The sequence below is a fragment of the Gymnoscopelus microlampas genome (genome assembly GCF_963454915.1).
Source record: "Gymnoscopelus microlampas genome assembly, chromosome: 11".
Taxonomy (NCBI): Eukaryota; Metazoa; Chordata; class Actinopteri; order Myctophiformes; family Myctophidae; genus Gymnoscopelus; species Gymnoscopelus microlampas.
In genome coordinates, this window is record NC_139948.1 from 19,936,773 (window position 1) to 19,954,331 (window position 17,559).

Genomic DNA, 17,559 nt, shown 5'->3' on the forward strand with positions numbered 1-17,559 from the left:
TTTTTGGGGGGCACCGATCACCCAATATATGTATCAGATCTTCCAACAGAAGCCAATGGCATGTCAACAGAACGCCTTGCATACGTACATGGCAGCTCTTGCCAAGACGGTGTGTATAATATATCTGTGGCCCTTTGTCCTGGAGGATTCTATGTGTACAAACCAACATCATATGACTATTCTGGGAGTATGGCCTATAATACATGTGAGTAAACATATTATTTCAAGTGTGCATCAGTGTGCGCCTGTGTGTGCGCCCGTGTGTGTGTGTGCCCGTGTGTGTGTGCCCGTGTGTGTGCGCGCGTGCGTGTGTGTACGTCAGTGCATGCGTGCGTGTGTGTCTTTGTTAAAATTACTGTTTGATTATATGTTTATGTAATATCGTCATGTGTCCAGATCATAGCGTTTGTACACCAGACTGCTGTGGACCTCTTGCATCGTGTGGACAGGGGGGAGCCTGTACGTGTGTTCATGGGTATGGAATTCCTGAAACACACCAGCCTATAGGTGATTCATATGGCTGTACTGGTAAGCACATTGTTTGTCACTCTATGATCTACACTAAAAATAGCAACAAAATGAAGATTTGTTTTTCTGGCACAAAGGGGGAATAAATAACAACAAAAACAAAAAAAAACAAATACTGTATCTGTATCGGTATCAGCTATCGGAATTTGTTTATTTTAAACTTCGGTATCGGCCAAGAATGTCCATATACTGTAGGTGGATCTCTAATGCTATGGTTGAAAATCCATTTATTTTCCTTTATTCTCTATTCCCCTGGTACATCTAAAGGGGCATGCAAACACACTATTTAGTGTTTGCACATATATGTAGAGCAGGGATTCTCAATCAGCTTGAGGGTCCCTAGAGTAGAGCACCCTTACAAAGCAGAATAAACATGCACTAATGATAATGACAATGAATTTAGCTCAGCTCTACGGGCAGGGCATTCCAAAGCTTGGGTGCCCGGACTGCAAAAGCCCGATTGGCCCGGGTGACGAGGTGTGGACTTTAAGGAGAGCCTTACCCGAGGATCTATAAGGCAGCGCCCAGGTTCATGGGGGGGCAGCAAGTCTATGATGCTGCTGGGGCCAGTCCCTGCCGGGCTTTAAAAGTTATCAGTAAAATCTTAAATCTAAAAAAATCTAAATCTAACAGGTAACCAGTGAAGTGCAGCTAGGATGGGTGTTATGTGATCACGTTTCTTAGTGTTGGTTAGTAGTCTGGCAGCTGAATTCTGTACCAGTTGGAGGCGGGAAATAGCTTTTTTTTCAGAGGACAGAGTATAAGGAGTTACAAAAGTCCAAACATGATGAAATGGAGGCGTGAATTACCTTTTAAAGGTCTGATGATGATAAAAAGGATTTAATTCTGTCTATGGAAAGTGTGGAGTTAGGGGGACCAACAATAATAATTTCAGTTTTTGTCTCATTTAGCGGGAGGAAATTCTACGCCATCCAGCCCACAACCTACAGGTATATTGTTTTTATAAAACAAAAAAAACACTCACAAAACTTATTACAAGACCATACAGTCAAGTAAGCATTTCACGTTTTGGATTAAGTTTTCGCCTAAATGTCTTCTATTGATTTCACTCTCTCCTTATACTGTAGACAAGTGTCCCGTGTGTGGTGATAATGCGACCTGTAAGATCATCCCAAAAGGTTATCACTGCACCTGTCATGTGGGCTATTACCCGTTCCCCAATAAGATTCCTTTATGCCAAGGTGTGTAATTCCTGTGTTCCTGGTATGAGAGAGCATGTAATCAGAGTCCTGTTTGAAATGTTTTGCTGAATGCTTCATGTGAAGTTTCCTCAGATGTTGTTGGTGTGTATGTGAATTAAGATGGAAAGCTCAACTGTCCATCACAGATCTTGACGAGTGTTTCAACTCGGACGTCTGTGGTCCTGGTTCTATCTGCACCAACACACTTGGAGCGCACACCTGTGCTTGTCAACAGGGGTACACACCAACTGTACCAGAGATGTCACCCAGCAAGCTCAATACATGTCAAGGTATTTGCTGAGAGAATCTTCTGAGATCTGACTGCTATCAGATTGGTATATGAGCAGTATGTTTACCTTTGTTGGCAGTCTGGGATCCTGTTTTGTCACCTAACATGATGCACATCTCAATGAATGTGCTTGTGAGCATTCAACATCGTTTCCACCGCATTCACAAGGTGCAACATCAAATGTGCAATAGAAAGCATGATGGACACATGCACTGTACTAGGGCAGGTTCCAATGACCAGTTATTTTTTTCAATATTCATCATGTATTTTGACGGACATCGATGGGTGTGTGACAGATGCTACCATCTGTGGTCCCGATGCCACCTGCAGACCCACATTTAACAAAGGAACAAACAGCACCCCTTGTCCATTATAGACCGTTTATCAGAGGACAGAAAAAAAAGAAAATGAAGATGAAGGGTCACAAAAGAGGGGACCCCTTCCAAGGCAGACTATGATATGTTATATATATATGTTTTATGTAAAACACAATGAATTGCCTTGTTGCCAAAATGTGCTATACAAATAACCTCATCTTCTCCACAGATATAGATGACTGCAAGGAGACACCAGGCATATGTGGTCCACAAAGCATGTGTTTCAATGCACCAGGGCTATACTACTGTTCCTGTAATGATGGATATTTTCCCTCAACTGGAGTGTTGTGGGAAAGTGGGGTCACATTTTGTAAAAGTGAGAACAGCTGTGTGGAAAACATTCGACTGTAATATACATTTTCCTATGACTGTTTGTCTTTTGTTCATATATTTGTTCTTATTCTGCTTTCACACACAACAAATAGGTTTTAACGATGTTCTCGATGAGATACAACCTCCAGTGGTGAGTACTGAAAAGGACCATACCAGTCTAAACATATTGTCTACTCACAGTTTTGGCCTTATCATACATACAAATGCACTTTTATGACATTAATTGCTTCATTTGTCAAGGTCACAGTATGTTTGTTTACATTTCATCCAAATTAAAACACTAATGAACTTACCCAATTACCAAATTTACCTAAACTTCACTTTTACCTCCTTTTCCCAAAACGTCTGCACTTTATGTTTATGGTTTATTTATTTATTAGCAAACAGACAACTTATTGTTACCACTGCGTGATCTGATAACACTGGTGACACTTTTATCTTTAGGCAACCTATTTGATTCATATTTTTCTGAATAGCTCTCAGTCTACACATGCATTTGCACTCAAAGGACCACAATGGAAATAAGCTCTCACGTTTTTTTCATTTATTGTCTCCGCCAGGCCTCCGTGTGTCCGTCCGTGTGTCCGTCCGTCTGGCACCGTTAGCCCGGCCGCTGCGAAACTGTGCACACACACTCCCTGGATGCCAAAGCCAAACCTTTGCCCCGGAGATTGGCCTCTTATAGCGCCACCAGGAGGCCGATTTGTGCAAAACACATTTTTGGATATATCGCCCCTACAGATTTTGTCCAAACCTCACGCAAATCGGTACACAGTATCTTTATAGTCATGTGATCAACATGGATCTGTCCGATTTTCCATATTCTGTCCTGATTGGCTAACATTGACTTCCAAAGTTTGCAGGATTGGTTTGCCTCAAATCATCAACACAGCATGCAATTACCGTGACATTTTGTGCGCACCGTCCCACTAGGCCGAGGAAGAAATGCCACCCTTTTCATATTGGCCTTTTATAGCGCCACCAGGAGGCCTCAATAACCTACCTGACCTGGCGGAGGTAGATATGTAGAAATATTATGGTCAAGTATTGTCAATAGAAACATCAGCAAATCAATCCCTTGCTATTGGCATAACATTTTCTGCTGTAGCATTAGCGTGCAGTATTTCCTTATAAGGAATAGAATTGCTTCAAATGGGGGTTACAGTTGAATTTGCAGTTATTCATTTGATTTCATTTACATCTGGACACAGAATGGCCATTCTTATTCTTATAATTATGTTGTCACTCAGCACCAACATCCAAACAGATACTTGTAGTTGTTGAGGTCATGTTTGTGTTCTTGCTGCAGGGCCAGACAAAAGAGAGAGCCTTCCTTACAAATATTGACCAACAACTGAAGCGCAATCCTGACATCATCCTAACAGAGGCGGTCAGTGGGAAGTCTTTGTTTGAACCCACAGTTATTAAATGCATTACTTAATTATTTCTGATTAGAATAGCTGGAACAAACACGTTTGCACAATCTCTTGGAAATCAATGCATGATCATATTACTGTGTTATAAAGAAACCCAAACAACTGTATTTACACTTGAGAGTATTATTACTGTGTTATTGGGTAACTAAACTTCTACTTTTAAGATGTTAACACCTAGAGGTCAGATGTTAAGGCGGTCCATTTTGTTTGCATCCACAAATTATACTTTTTCAGTCTGTATTTTTGTCTTTAGGTTTAAAGATGTCATGTCATGTTATAGGACATATGAATTAACTACCTTTCTATTGTCTTCATCTATTTATAGACAGTGATAAACGTCTTTGCCTTGATGGTAGGCTACTCAACACACACATTCATGTACATTTTACAGATATGAATGCTACTTGTGCTGTTTATGATGAGAATGTGTAGAAACATTGGGGTTGTTGGTGAGGGAGCATTTGGGGTCACACATGTTCTCAGGTATGTTTCATTGACTTAAACACATGACACCTCCAAAAGTACCTAGACACAATTTGCATGTGACATTTTAATGTCATATGTACCACATGCACATTTTTAACCTACTTAATGCTCTGACATTGCATCTCCACCCACATGGTTAATCACAAACCTACAGGCTTATGATTAGCTTGAAATATGAGCTTATATTGATCATAATAACAGACTAGGGGGGCAATACTTCACATTTACAACGGCCCACTTCAGCAGTTCAGAAATCCAGTTATATCCAATACCATCCCATTCTGATGGCTCTGAATTGATATTGTCTGCTTTCAGAAACTGAATTGTACCAACAGCCACAGACCTCCATGATAGCGGACACTTCTGGCTTGAAACAACTGTATCAATAACAAACAAAACAGTCCCTATAAAGTTACTAAGCAAACCTCTTCAAGTGCACACCCAAGTGGGCTATCAATTCTGTATAATTCTCTTAGGCAGTGTCGGGTGGCAGTCCAAACTCTGTGTCAAATGTCAGCAGTGAGGGTGATGCAGAGACAGGGACTCTGATTCTGGACATCTCAGAGCATCTGGTGTCTGCCCTGGTGGTACCAGGTCCAAGCCACACCAACAAACATGTTCAATCTTCAATACTTGGTAAGACAACTGACTGTCATTAGAGGCATAGCAGAATATGTAGTGGAGATCCAAACCAATCCTTGTTCTAATTCTTGTCCGTGAGCCAGACTTGAGCATACACACTATTGGTCCAGGAAGCAGCGATGAAGAGAGTAATGCTCTGTCAGCCAACGGAAACACAATGGAGATCAACCTGCATGCTCTGGCCAGAAACAACAATGGTGAGAAAAAAGCAAGAGGATGATGGGGACAATCAAGACCGATGATAGATACAAATGCATTCATTGATTTAATTTTCTACCCCCAGGTTCTGCATCAGCTGCTTTCATGACTCTCAGCGGGATGGAAAATCTCCTGAATAATCGCTACTTTAAAACACAGAGAAAGACGGAGATGTACTCAGATGTTGTCACTGCAACACTGCCCAAAACCAACCACACCCAGCTCTCACAGCCTGTCAAGTTTACAATCAAACATGCAAAGGTACTGCCATCAAACGTCCTAGTTGTCTTTCATTCACACACAATCATTTACCATAAAACCTGAATCTAGGGAACAAATGCCAGCCCAATAATGGATAATCATACGGCCACTCACTACTCAGTTTGCCAAGTACATTTACTTAAGTACTGTACTTAAGTACAATTTTGAGGTATTTTTCACTTTCCTGGAGTATTTCCAATTTCCAGTACTTTTACTTCTACTCCACTACATCTCAGAGGCAAATATTGTACTTTTACTCCACTACAATTATTTGAAAACTTTAGTTACTAGTTACTTTTTAGACTTTGATTATTAACGCAAAACATACTAACCACTTCAGCCCTATATTTCGACCATTTGAAAATAGCAGATCTACAAGCTGACAATGCGTCGCGATGTGACGCATTGTCAGCTTAAAAAACATGTGAGTACTATTTCCACCACTGACCAATCGCCTGTAATGGTTGGCTTCCAAAATGGTTGTGTCACTTGTGTGAGTGAATGTATATGTGCATGTCACTGTGGCAAGTGGACAAGGGGTTTGTTTCCGGCCTTGAACATTCTTAGTGATTCTTTCTTTCTCTTGACTCCTCAGAAGCTGAATGAGACTGGCTTGGTGACCTGTGTATACTGGAAGGTAAAAGGAGAGAAGACAGGAGAGGAACAGAGGAATGGTGGAAAAGAAAGGGTAGAGGCCAGGCAGTGGTCTGTAGACGGATGTTGGGTGTCTTACTCTGACGAAAACTACACAGTGTGCAGCTGCTCTCACCTCTCGTCCTTTGCCCTCATCATGCAGATCGGAGAGGTACAGTATACCTGTGGGAGTGCACATATTTCCACAATAACAACCAGTGTTGGGATAGTTACTAAAACATAGTAATATGTTACTTATTACATATTACTTGTTTAAAAAGTAATGTAGTTACTTTACTTATTACTCCCTGCCAAAAGTACCTAGTTACTTATTACTTTAGTTACTTTTTTTTTCTCGCCCCCAGTAATTTGCATCCTTTCTCCCCAAAAGTCTAACTTTGCATTTTCAACATTAGCAGTTGTTTTTTTTCTCTTTTCTGCAGCCTACATTGTAAAATCCTCATTGTACACTCATTTGAATTATATTAACACTAAGACTTTTACAGTGTATGAATTCATAACTTACAGACTAAATGAAAACCATTTGACGACTATGAATTGAATACTAAGGACCTCAATGGAAACAAGTATTTTAAATGTATTTAATGTATTTTTTGCCTAATAAAATATTCAAATTCAAACACCTGGGCTCAAACAGATAATGACTCATCATGAGACACAATCTTTGAACAACTTCTGTTGTTTATTAAAGCTCCAAACATAAACTAAACAAACATAGATAAAAACATCTTCATAAACTGCTATATTTCTTTGTAAACAAAATGTATTCTAATAAAATACAAAAATAAAAATGCTACACATATCATCGTGGGCTAGGCCTATGTACTAGGTTAAACAAAACAGTTAAACAACAAAACCTCTTCATAAAGTGCTTCATTTCTTTGTAAACAAAATTAATTCTAATAAAATAAAAAGGCTCCCATAGCAACACATATCATCGTGGTTCGTGGGTGTAGGAAATGTAAACTTCAAAACAATCATTCTGATGGACTGATATTTAGTGCATCATTCAGGACACAAAAAAACATATCAGGAAAATAAATCAAAAGTGTGTTCCACTTGACCACTTCATAGCAGCCTACAGCTAGGCCTATGGACTAGGCCTACGGTTAAGTGGGCATTGGACAATATGCTGGTGGACCCACTAACAGCCAGCCTCTCAAAAACCTTTTATTTGACAGCAACCAACTAAACAACAAAACCTCTTCATAAAGTGCTTAATTTCTTTGTAAACAAATGTATTCTAATATATATATATATATATATATAGAAAATAGCCGACCTACAAGCTTACGGCGCATCTTCATCGGTTAACAAGTCGCTTATAATAAGCAGACATGGCAACACTGTTTGATCCGGTTTAAGGGCGGCCCGCCCTTCCGCAGCTGATAATAATTCACACAGACATGAGCGCAACGTTTCCGTATCCGCTCTAGACCGGATCAGCAAGCAGCCTGCATAGCAACTCGATCCCAACCAGTCTACCATTATATCAATGGACCAAAAACAACACAGGATCAAATAAACACACTCAAACCCAGAGTACCACCGAGGCTCGTGAAAAAAAGTAATAAGTTACTTTTTGAAAAAAAGTAAAGGTAATATTATTACTCAAAACGTGAAAGTAATTAGTTACGTTACTAGTTACTGGGAAAAGGTAATAATATTACTTTAAGTTACATATTACTTTAGTTACTTCCCAACACTGATAACAACACTAATAGCTCATTTATACAGTACTTTGTTGCGCAAATGTGCAGCATGTTACCAGTGGTGGAACATTTTGAGGTATTTGTACTTTACTTGAGTGTTTCCAATTTCCAATACACTCCACCACATCTCGGCTCCAAAACATATACTTTTACTCCACTACATTTATTTGAAAACTTTAGTTACTAGTTACTTTGTAGATTTGTATTATTATTACAAAACATACATTAACCACTTCAGCCCTATATACATTTTGGCCATTTGAAAATAGCCAAACTACAAGCTCACAGTGCGTCGCATCGAGACGCATTGTGAGCTTGTAGATCTGCAATTTGACAATGAAAAAGTGTCAAATTGTTTCAGTTGAAAATGTCAAGTGTGAATACGAAAGTATGAAATGTACAAAATAAATTAATCAATGTGTGTATTCTTCTTGTTTCCCAGCCTCCACCAGAGGATCCCTTCCTGGAGTGGTTGGACCTTGTGTGTGTTACTATTGGTCTGTTCTTCTTTGCTTTGGCCATTTTCACCTTCCTGCTGTGCAGCTGGAACCCCAAGATCAACAACACAGCTCGTCTTCACCTCTGCCTCAGCCTCGGCTCAGCTCAACTGTTAATGCTGTGCGATGACAGCTTTGTCCCATATGAGGTATTGTTACATCTTGCTTTAAAGGACAACTTTGTTTTTTTTACAACCAAGGTTTATGTTTTAGCTTGTAATTAAAGTAAATAAAAGATGAGTGTAATTTTTTTTTCATTTTCTGCTTTCTATAGTTTTATCAATTTTCGTGATCTTTTTTTACAGTGGGTGGGGGCATTCGGGCAGGTGGCTAAATGTGTATTTTTTACACAAAAAAAAGGTCCCGTGGTCTTTGATGGCCAGATGTGAGTTATTGGGGGCTTGAAGAGCTACTGTAAATAATGATATAGAAATCGCCGGGTTATTGTGTAAAAAAATACATATTTAGCCACCTGCCCGAATGCCCCCGCCCACTGTAAAAAAGATCACGAAAATTGCTAAAACTATAGAAAGCAGTAAATTACATTTTTTTTACACTCATCTTTTATTTGCTGGAATTACAAGCTAAAACATAAACCTTGGTTGTAAAAAAACAAAGTTGTCCAACATGCAAGCTGTATCTGGACATCTATTATTCTGGATATGAACTTCAGCGGAGCTTCAATGGGTGTCATAGGTGCCAGGCACCCATGACAAACAATGTAGACAGTTCACACGAATATTTGTTTTAATAAAATGATTTCTTACTGTATGCTTATTGATACTGATATATTGATAGTGGCCTCTGTGGACATATTATGGCATTGCCAGATGGAGGTCTGCCTACGTGAGATTACTAGTAGAAAAGTATTGTCCTTGGAGCGCAGATCTCCGCCAGACCGGGTTGCCTACCCAGTGCTGTGTCAGTTGCAATTTTTTTGTGTTTTTGTTGCTATGGGCAGAAGTGAAAGCGCTTTTGGAGGTGCACTCCAGAGGATTCAGATTATGATATTATTTTTGGATATGGGTAAGAAGGAAGTAATGTTACTTAAATCACGTATACATTATTTTAAAGGACATCTAGTCACTAAGGGTGTTGGCCCAAATTGATTTTCATAAAAACTAAAAAAATACTACCTTTTATGACTCTTCTGCACCCTGATGTAAATAGCGTATGTAAAGCAACTTTGGACAATGATGAAATATATCTCATAGAGATACAGTATGTTATGCCTCCACAGGTGGCTTGCTCCGTCATAGCTGGACTGCTCCACTTCCTGATTGTGTCCAGTTTTATGTGGATGCTCCTGGAGGCTCTACAGCTCTGCCTGCTGGTGTGGAGGCTCTCCAAGGTACAGGTCATCCATAGAGATGGACTCCCCCGGCCATACCTCTACCTGATTGGCTATGGTGTTCCATTTGTGATTGTGGGCATTTGTGCTTTGGTGTATTCTGATGGCTATGGTGATACTTCAGCAGGGGTGTGAGTAGCACAACTAGAGATACATACAGTCATACTAAACCATGTCATTTATATATTTGATTAATTTGCATAGGCCTATAGCAACGGTATGTTTCATCATGTTGCAGGTGCTGGCTGTCAGCAGATCACAACTTCAACTGGGCTTTAACAGGACCAGTGATTACTGTCCTTGTAGTGAGTGTCACCATGAATGAAGATTTCTTTTTTATAATATTAAAAAATGTTATGATATTCTGGAGTTTTGATGAAGCAAGACAGAGGGCACCAGCACACAGTAGATGAGTAATATAATATTGTATGGTATAGCATTACAAGATCAGTGTATCTTCTAAAATGTATGAAATGTTTAGTGTCCTGTTCCAATCTAAGCTTGTCCACCAGTGTCTTTGTTTCTTTTCTCGAAGTAGTGATGCAGACATAATCAACATCTCAATATATTTTTTCATCAGCTTAATTGGATTGTGTTCTGTGCCACTCTCTGGGCTCTAAGGCCTACCCTGGCCAACATGAACAGTGATGTTTCTCACACAGACACCAGGTGTGTGAAATATACAATGTCTTTATACCTATACCGTTGTACCTATTATGTGATGTGATGAACATGCATTCATATAGACATACATACAGTACAGACATTCCAATACATGTTTGAGCAACATTTGGAGGGTCATATTTATGTATGTCTGGTCATATTTATGGTGCCACAGCATAAAACCTGTCTGCAGTTTGTTCTACAGTGGAATTCCTATTTGCACACATACTCTTCTCAGATAACTTGCTATGACATCATCATAACTCGGGCACACTTCAAGTGTTTGATTGTGGAGGACAAGGACAGTGTTGTTTACGTAAACAAATAAAAACGGCATCTGTTAACGGTGGAAATAAAGCAAAGTTGTTTAGAAATAGGGTTTCTTAAAAAATATTTCATTAGAAATGTTAGAAGAGTTAAAAACAACATAAACATCTAGTAAATGTGCAATATCATCATCCTTTAGCTATCTGGCTTCCACAATTAAAACAAGCACAGAAATGTGTAATCTTTTACTAACTCATTCTTAGCTTGCTTGTCCTCCAAAGGAACTTACCAACATGTGACTTGTGATGTTACGTGGAAGGGGTCTCTAACCACTTCTACCTCAAAGCAATGCTCACTGTCTATTCCATGCAATTTTCTACTGAATGCAGAGCATTTATATAGACCTCCTGCTGTTATAGACCGCAAATGTTAAGAGAAAATCTGATCATTTTTTCTCTCTTGTCAATAGATTGATTATGTTCAAGATCGTGGCCCAGTTTTTCATTCTGGGTTGTACCTGGATACTGGGCCTGTACCAGTCCAACGTCTTCTTTCGGGTGCTCTTCATTCTTTTCAACTCCCAGCAGGGCACCTGCCTCTACATTGTTCACTGTCTGCTCAACAAGGAGGTAAACAGAACGGAAATCTTTATCACGCTCTCATCTAATACCTTAAATATGCCTTCTATTTGTTGTAAAACGATAGATTGTAGCCTTTGTGTTTCCTATTGTTTCAGTTGTAAATCAACAAGCGCTACAGTATTTCATTGTGTTTGCCAGGTGCGAGAGGAGTACAGAAAGTGGCTGACCTGCTCTTTTAGAAAACAAACTTCTCAAGGATCTGTGGTGAGTACCTCTGGATGTGCAGACAGTGTATTCACAAAATCACATATTCATCTCAAAGAGTTTATCCATGCTAGTCCCTCCTATTATCTCGGATTGTGCTATCAATATGCTGTCAGTTTTGCCCAATAATCTATTCAAACAATCTATCTGTTACTACACTGTTGTTGTTATGATGATGATAATGATGATCATTATAATAAGCATGATTATCATTCATCATTATTATTTCTGAGACTTGAGGAGAAAATTAGAACTGAGGAAGGTACTACTACTACTACTACGAATACTACTACTACTACTACTAACTGACCATTATAATGCTTCACTTCCAGAGAGATGTACCGTCAGTCTCTGAGAACTTGGACAAGACTGAAGATTAGAACACTGAAGAGTGTTGCAGAGAACATGAGAGGGAATATTACATGAAATATAGAGATATGACATAAGCTAATTATCTCTATTATACTATTATATTGTCTCCGCCAGGCCGATAGGCATGGCGAGAGAGTATGTTTTACCCTCCGTCCGTCCGTCCGTCCGTCCGTGTGTGCGTGTGTCCGTCCTTCTGTCTGCGACCAGCTAATCTCCGCCACCATTGGCCCGGTCGCTGTGAAACTGCACACACACACTCCCTGGATGCCACAGCAGAACCTCTGCCCCACATTTTTCAGATCAGCCTGTCATAGCGCCACCATGAGGCCGACTTTTTCAAAACACATTTTTTAATGTTACTCCTACAGATTTTCTCCAAATAACACACAAATCGGTACACAGTATCTCTATAGCCATGTGATCAACACGGATCTGTCCGATTTTCCATATTCCATCCTGATTGGCTAAGATTGGCTTCCAAAGTTAGCAGGATTGGTTCATTTTGAACAAAATGCCTCAAATCATGAACGCAGATTGCACTTTCCGTGCAATTTTCCACGTACATTCCCACTTGGCCCAGGAAGAAATGTCACTTGAAAACTTTCAAATCAGCCTCATGGTGGCGCTATAACAGGCCGATTCACGTTTTTAGCTATAACTGCACCGATCTGCGTGCAACTTTGCATGCACACTCCTTAGAGGCCAAGGAAAAACCTTTGCCGTGCATTTTTCACATATGCCTTTTAGAGCGCCACCAGGAGGCTGAGTTTTGAAAAACACATTTTTTGCCTTTACTCCTTCAGATTCTGTTCAAAAATCACACAAATCGTTACACAGTCTCTCTATAGTCATGTGATCAAGATGGATGTGTCCGATACTTCATATTCTATCCTACTTGGCTAACATTGGCTTCTAAAGTTTGCAGGATAGGTCCGTTTTGAACAAAATTCCTCAAATCATGAACGCAGTGTGCGATTTCTGTGAAATTTTGCACACACATTCCCACTAGGCCGAGGAAGAAATGCCACCCTTTTCACATTGGCCTGTTATAGCGCCACCAGCTGGTCTAATTTAGCAAACCACATTTTTGGAACAAAATGCCTCAACTCATGAATGCAGTGTCCGATTGCCGTGCAAGGCCTAAGAAGAAATGGCACCCTTTTCACATTGGCCTATTATAGCGCCACCAGGAGGCCATAATAACCTAGCTGACCTGGCGGAGACTTGTGCTCCGAGGAGCACTTTTTCTAGTTATTCTTTTTTTTTTCTTAAACTTAATGTTACAGGATAAGATATGACAATTTATTTGAATAGCAATGTATATTTCTTAATCACATTGTTTGTATACCACTTAAATCCTCCATTCTTAAAACGGACTTGAGTTACAACTGCACTTTGACTACTTTTTTCTGTCTACTCCAAAGCTCACAACGTGTTGCAGCGCAACGTAGATACGTTGCAAGCTTGTAGATATGCTATGTTTGTCGAATGTTCCCCCCAGAATAGTCATGCTGGGGTTCAAGTGGTTAATCATGTAGTGCACCATTTTCAGCAGATAAACTAACTTTTTGCTATGAAAGTTAATACGACCATTGCCATTGTTTGAAACACTGTCCAATCATTGTGAAACATGATAATAGTACTAGTAGCTACAGTATATGTTGTTTGTTTGTATCATTTTCACTTGAAACTATGAATCTTTCTGTCTTGGACAATATTTTCATATTTTAAAATGAATTGAGTTGTGTGGAGTTTGCATGTTGTCCCCGTGTCTCCCAGGGTAGTTAATACCCTCACAAAAACATGTAGTAATCCTGGTCACTATACCGCCTCCCCCATGACAGCCGGGGCGCCTGATGGAGGGGAAGGGAACTGGTTGGAATAACGTGTTCCTTCCACACGCTACGTCCTACCAGGGAAACTCCCCCCTGTCAGGTGACAAGAAGGTCAGTTGGCTCTCATGCACTGAAGGAAGCATGAGCTCGGCCCTGGCCTCCCCAGGCTGTGGGGGACTGGTGTAGCGCTGGTGTAGGGCTGGTGTAGCGCCCAGGATCACTTAGGAAATTGGCACCGGGTGAAAAAAATGGGTTACAAAAATCGCGGGATAAAAATTTTGAAAAAAAATAAAAATGAATTGAATTAAATGAAAATAAAATGTTATTATCATTAATGTTTTGGCAGTCATTGACTTATTTTTACACATTTGAGCTGGGTGCTGTGGCTGACATGCAGAAAGTATCTTGATTTTAGAGTAAATGCTGTACCTATCCTTTCCAAGTGCATTGGAATTATATTGTCTCTATTAGTAAATAGATTATCATCCAGCTGAGTGTATCCAACCGAGGGCTGATAAATCAACCCGAAAAAATGGCTGATTTGGCTCATCTTTGTTGCTCAAAGCAGTTGTTCCAGGTCTGCTGATGGAATATTCTGAAAATGAACTTACATCTTGTAAGTCCCGGCTTCATTTTATGTTTGTATTGTCAGGCTGCAGCATTTACATGGGGGCCAATAGATACACTGAAGTGTGTTCAACTTTACAAGACAAATGATGGGAACGGCAAAACAACACATTACCTAATTTACATTGTCCAGAGACACCTTGAACCAGTACACGAGCCAAGTAGGTTTAAAGTTCACAATACAAACAATTATAACTGGTGAAGTTCCAAAAGCACTTATCTTATTATTCCTAATCCTCTCTAAAAAGTAAGGAAGCATTTTAAATTGTATTTTATCTATTTGAAATAAAAATAAATATGAGTTCATTGGCATTCAAACATTCCGTTTCCATAAACTCTTTTTGCTCGCTGAGGCCATGCATTGGATGTTTATTCTCGTATTCCCCAGAACACAAATGCGTGAGAATGAGGAGCTGGCCCATAACGCCCATTGGTGCAGTGTGTGGGTTCTGTCAGAGATTTGATCTTCTTGAAATGATCACTGCCGACGAGTGCCGCACGGGACCTCAACATGTTCTCTGCAGCTTGGAACAACCATTAGAGTATCATAGAGAGTGGGAAGGAACATATACCAATCAGAAGAACACAACCACAGAATGTAACTAGGGGCCAATCAATACAATTAAAAGACTATTCTAAAACCTAGTTCAGATCAATGATTTGTGGCACGCACGCACGCACGCACGCACGCACGCACGCACGCACGCACGCACGCACGCACGCACGCACGCACGCACGCACGCACGCACGCACGCACACACACACACACACACACACACACACACACACACACACACACACGAGCTTGTATGCTCAAGAATAACCGTCAAAGTAATTAAACAATAGAAAAGAAAGGTTGTGGTTCCCCCCTCTCTCGTCTTCATGTCTTTATCTCTGTCTATGCAAATACACAAAAATATGCACACAGTCTATTTAATACTTTTATACGGCCTACTCTGGAATGATGCAAGCGATACGTGAACTACAGACGCACGCACAGACATATGGACGGATAGAAATTTTGTGCATTTATAGTACTGTGGGCACCGGCAATATTTTTACACCTTTAAAAATGACAGTTGTGCAATGGTATGTAGCCTATTTAATTTGTTTGCATGTGACAGAAACTGAGGAATCTTTTGCAAACATGCTGCTGGTCAAAGCCTGTCTGTCCCTGTTGTCCACAAAACATTCACTGTTACTGTTAATGTACAGTAAGTACAAAATAAAATGAACTTACACCTTGAAAGTTCCTGGTTCTGTTTGTATTGTCAGGGTGCTGCATTTACATGGAGGCCCACATATACACTGAAGTGTGTTCAGCTTTACAAGACAAATTATGGGAAGGGCAAGACAACACAACACATGACCTGATTTACATTGTAAGGTTTTAGCTGACACTGGGGATGCTTTGATGTTGTGTGATAGCCAAGTAGTTTTAAATTCATGTAAATATTACAAATTGCAATAAATGCAAGGCAGGGTAAAATGCAACATAAAAGCAAGTATAATAACCAGTGTTGGGGATAACAAATGACATACTAATTAACAAATTACATTACTTTCATGAGTTGCAAAGTAATATTATAATGTAAATTGTTATTTTTCTAATTAAGGCCTAAGTCAGAGTGGCTTATTGTCGGTATTGTTGAGAACGAGGGTGTCTATCCCCTTTACAATGCACTAGACCCCTGGGAAATGGATGCTGAGGTGGAGCGCAACACCTACAGTATCATGAGCTCTCAGTATTGCGCGCACAACTTAGTTACCCAAGCCATCCTATTCATACGCTGAGCTGGCGGTGCTCGGGATTGTAGTCCAAAGGCAAGTGCGCTACCAGCTGAGCTACATTATTTTTAATGGAAAGTGATTATTATTATATTAAAGTTTGTACGTTTCCAACACTGACCTTGTAGAACTGCTATTTTAGAAAAAATCGAAAAACGTTTTACAACACAACTCTTTTCAGATAGGGGGGTCTGTGGCCTAATGCATATCAATTTGGGTGTCCTTGACATGAAAATGTTTGAGAACCACTGATGTGTACAGTAACCCATCACCCGTCATATCTTCTCATAGCAGCCTATATGATCATAATTATGCTTGGAAAAACACTAACTTGGCATGACCAGACTAACATCACTGCATAGATATTAGTCTGGAATCTCTGTATGGAGCCATAGACTGTATAAATGAGATGGACAAAGCCACTCCCCTGCTTTCTACAGACCGAAAATGAAGCCGATTGTTCCAAGACTGTAGGTCCGCCATCCTTCAATATCGCGTCATATCCTGCAGAATGCGACCAGACCATTATTGGTTGGGTAGCTTGTCAATCAAGAGCGGGGGCGGGGAATGAATGCTATTGGTTGTGTAGCTTGTCAATCAAATCATCCCGCCCCTCCTAGAGAATAGCCTACTTTATCGTCAATTTTAAAATAAATGGGACCATAATTTAGCAAAACGCACATCATGATGATTGAAAGGAGACTTTAAACTAGCGACTGGAAGCATATAGAATTTATGACAAATTTTATTATGGTAAGATAAAAAATCTAGTCTAAAGTTTGTCAAAAAACCCATTCACTTGCGTTAAAATAAATTATTTCTGACACCGCAGGTCGGCACAGGGTAAAACAGTGCCACTCTGGCCATTCATAAGCTTCCGTGTTGGCCTCATCGTAAATATCCAAGCCTTGCCCCTTGTATGGAACGTGCATTTCCAAGGGGCGGATTAAAAGAAATGACTCTGGTGATAAACCCGACCCATATTTGCATACTGGGCCCTGATTGGTCCCTCACAACTTCGGAGGGAGAGAAATCCAATCTCAACTGAGAGGGGCCAGACCTAATCTGCCGAGGGCAATTGCTTTTTCAATGGCAGATTTGTCTGGCTAGAAAAACACTACTATTGCCTTGTGGCAATTCATAAGTTTAAGTATTCATAAGTTAATAATCATAAATGTAATTGTCCATTAAAATAT

At 40.0% G+C, this 17,559-nt stretch overlaps 1 protein-coding gene across 1 annotated transcript; it reads left to right on the plus strand.

Moving 5' to 3' along the window:
• Positions 1-88: 88 nt before the first annotated feature.
• LOC311054647 (adhesion G protein-coupled receptor E1-like) lies at positions 89-12,121 on the plus strand (the record flags this gene model as incomplete). The annotated part of the gene is made up of 14 exons (XM_084070651.1): positions 89-109; positions 397-459; positions 4,039-4,119; positions 5,128-5,287; positions 5,377-5,490; positions 5,577-5,752; positions 6,348-6,557; positions 8,561-8,764; positions 9,856-10,097; positions 10,205-10,271; positions 10,547-10,635; positions 11,366-11,525; positions 11,676-11,741; positions 12,074-12,121. The coding sequence occupies 14 exons, from the start codon at positions 89-91 to the stop codon at positions 12,119-12,121; spliced, it is 1,701 nt and encodes a 566-aa protein (XP_083926777.1).
• Positions 12,122-17,559: the final 5,438 nt, after the last annotated feature.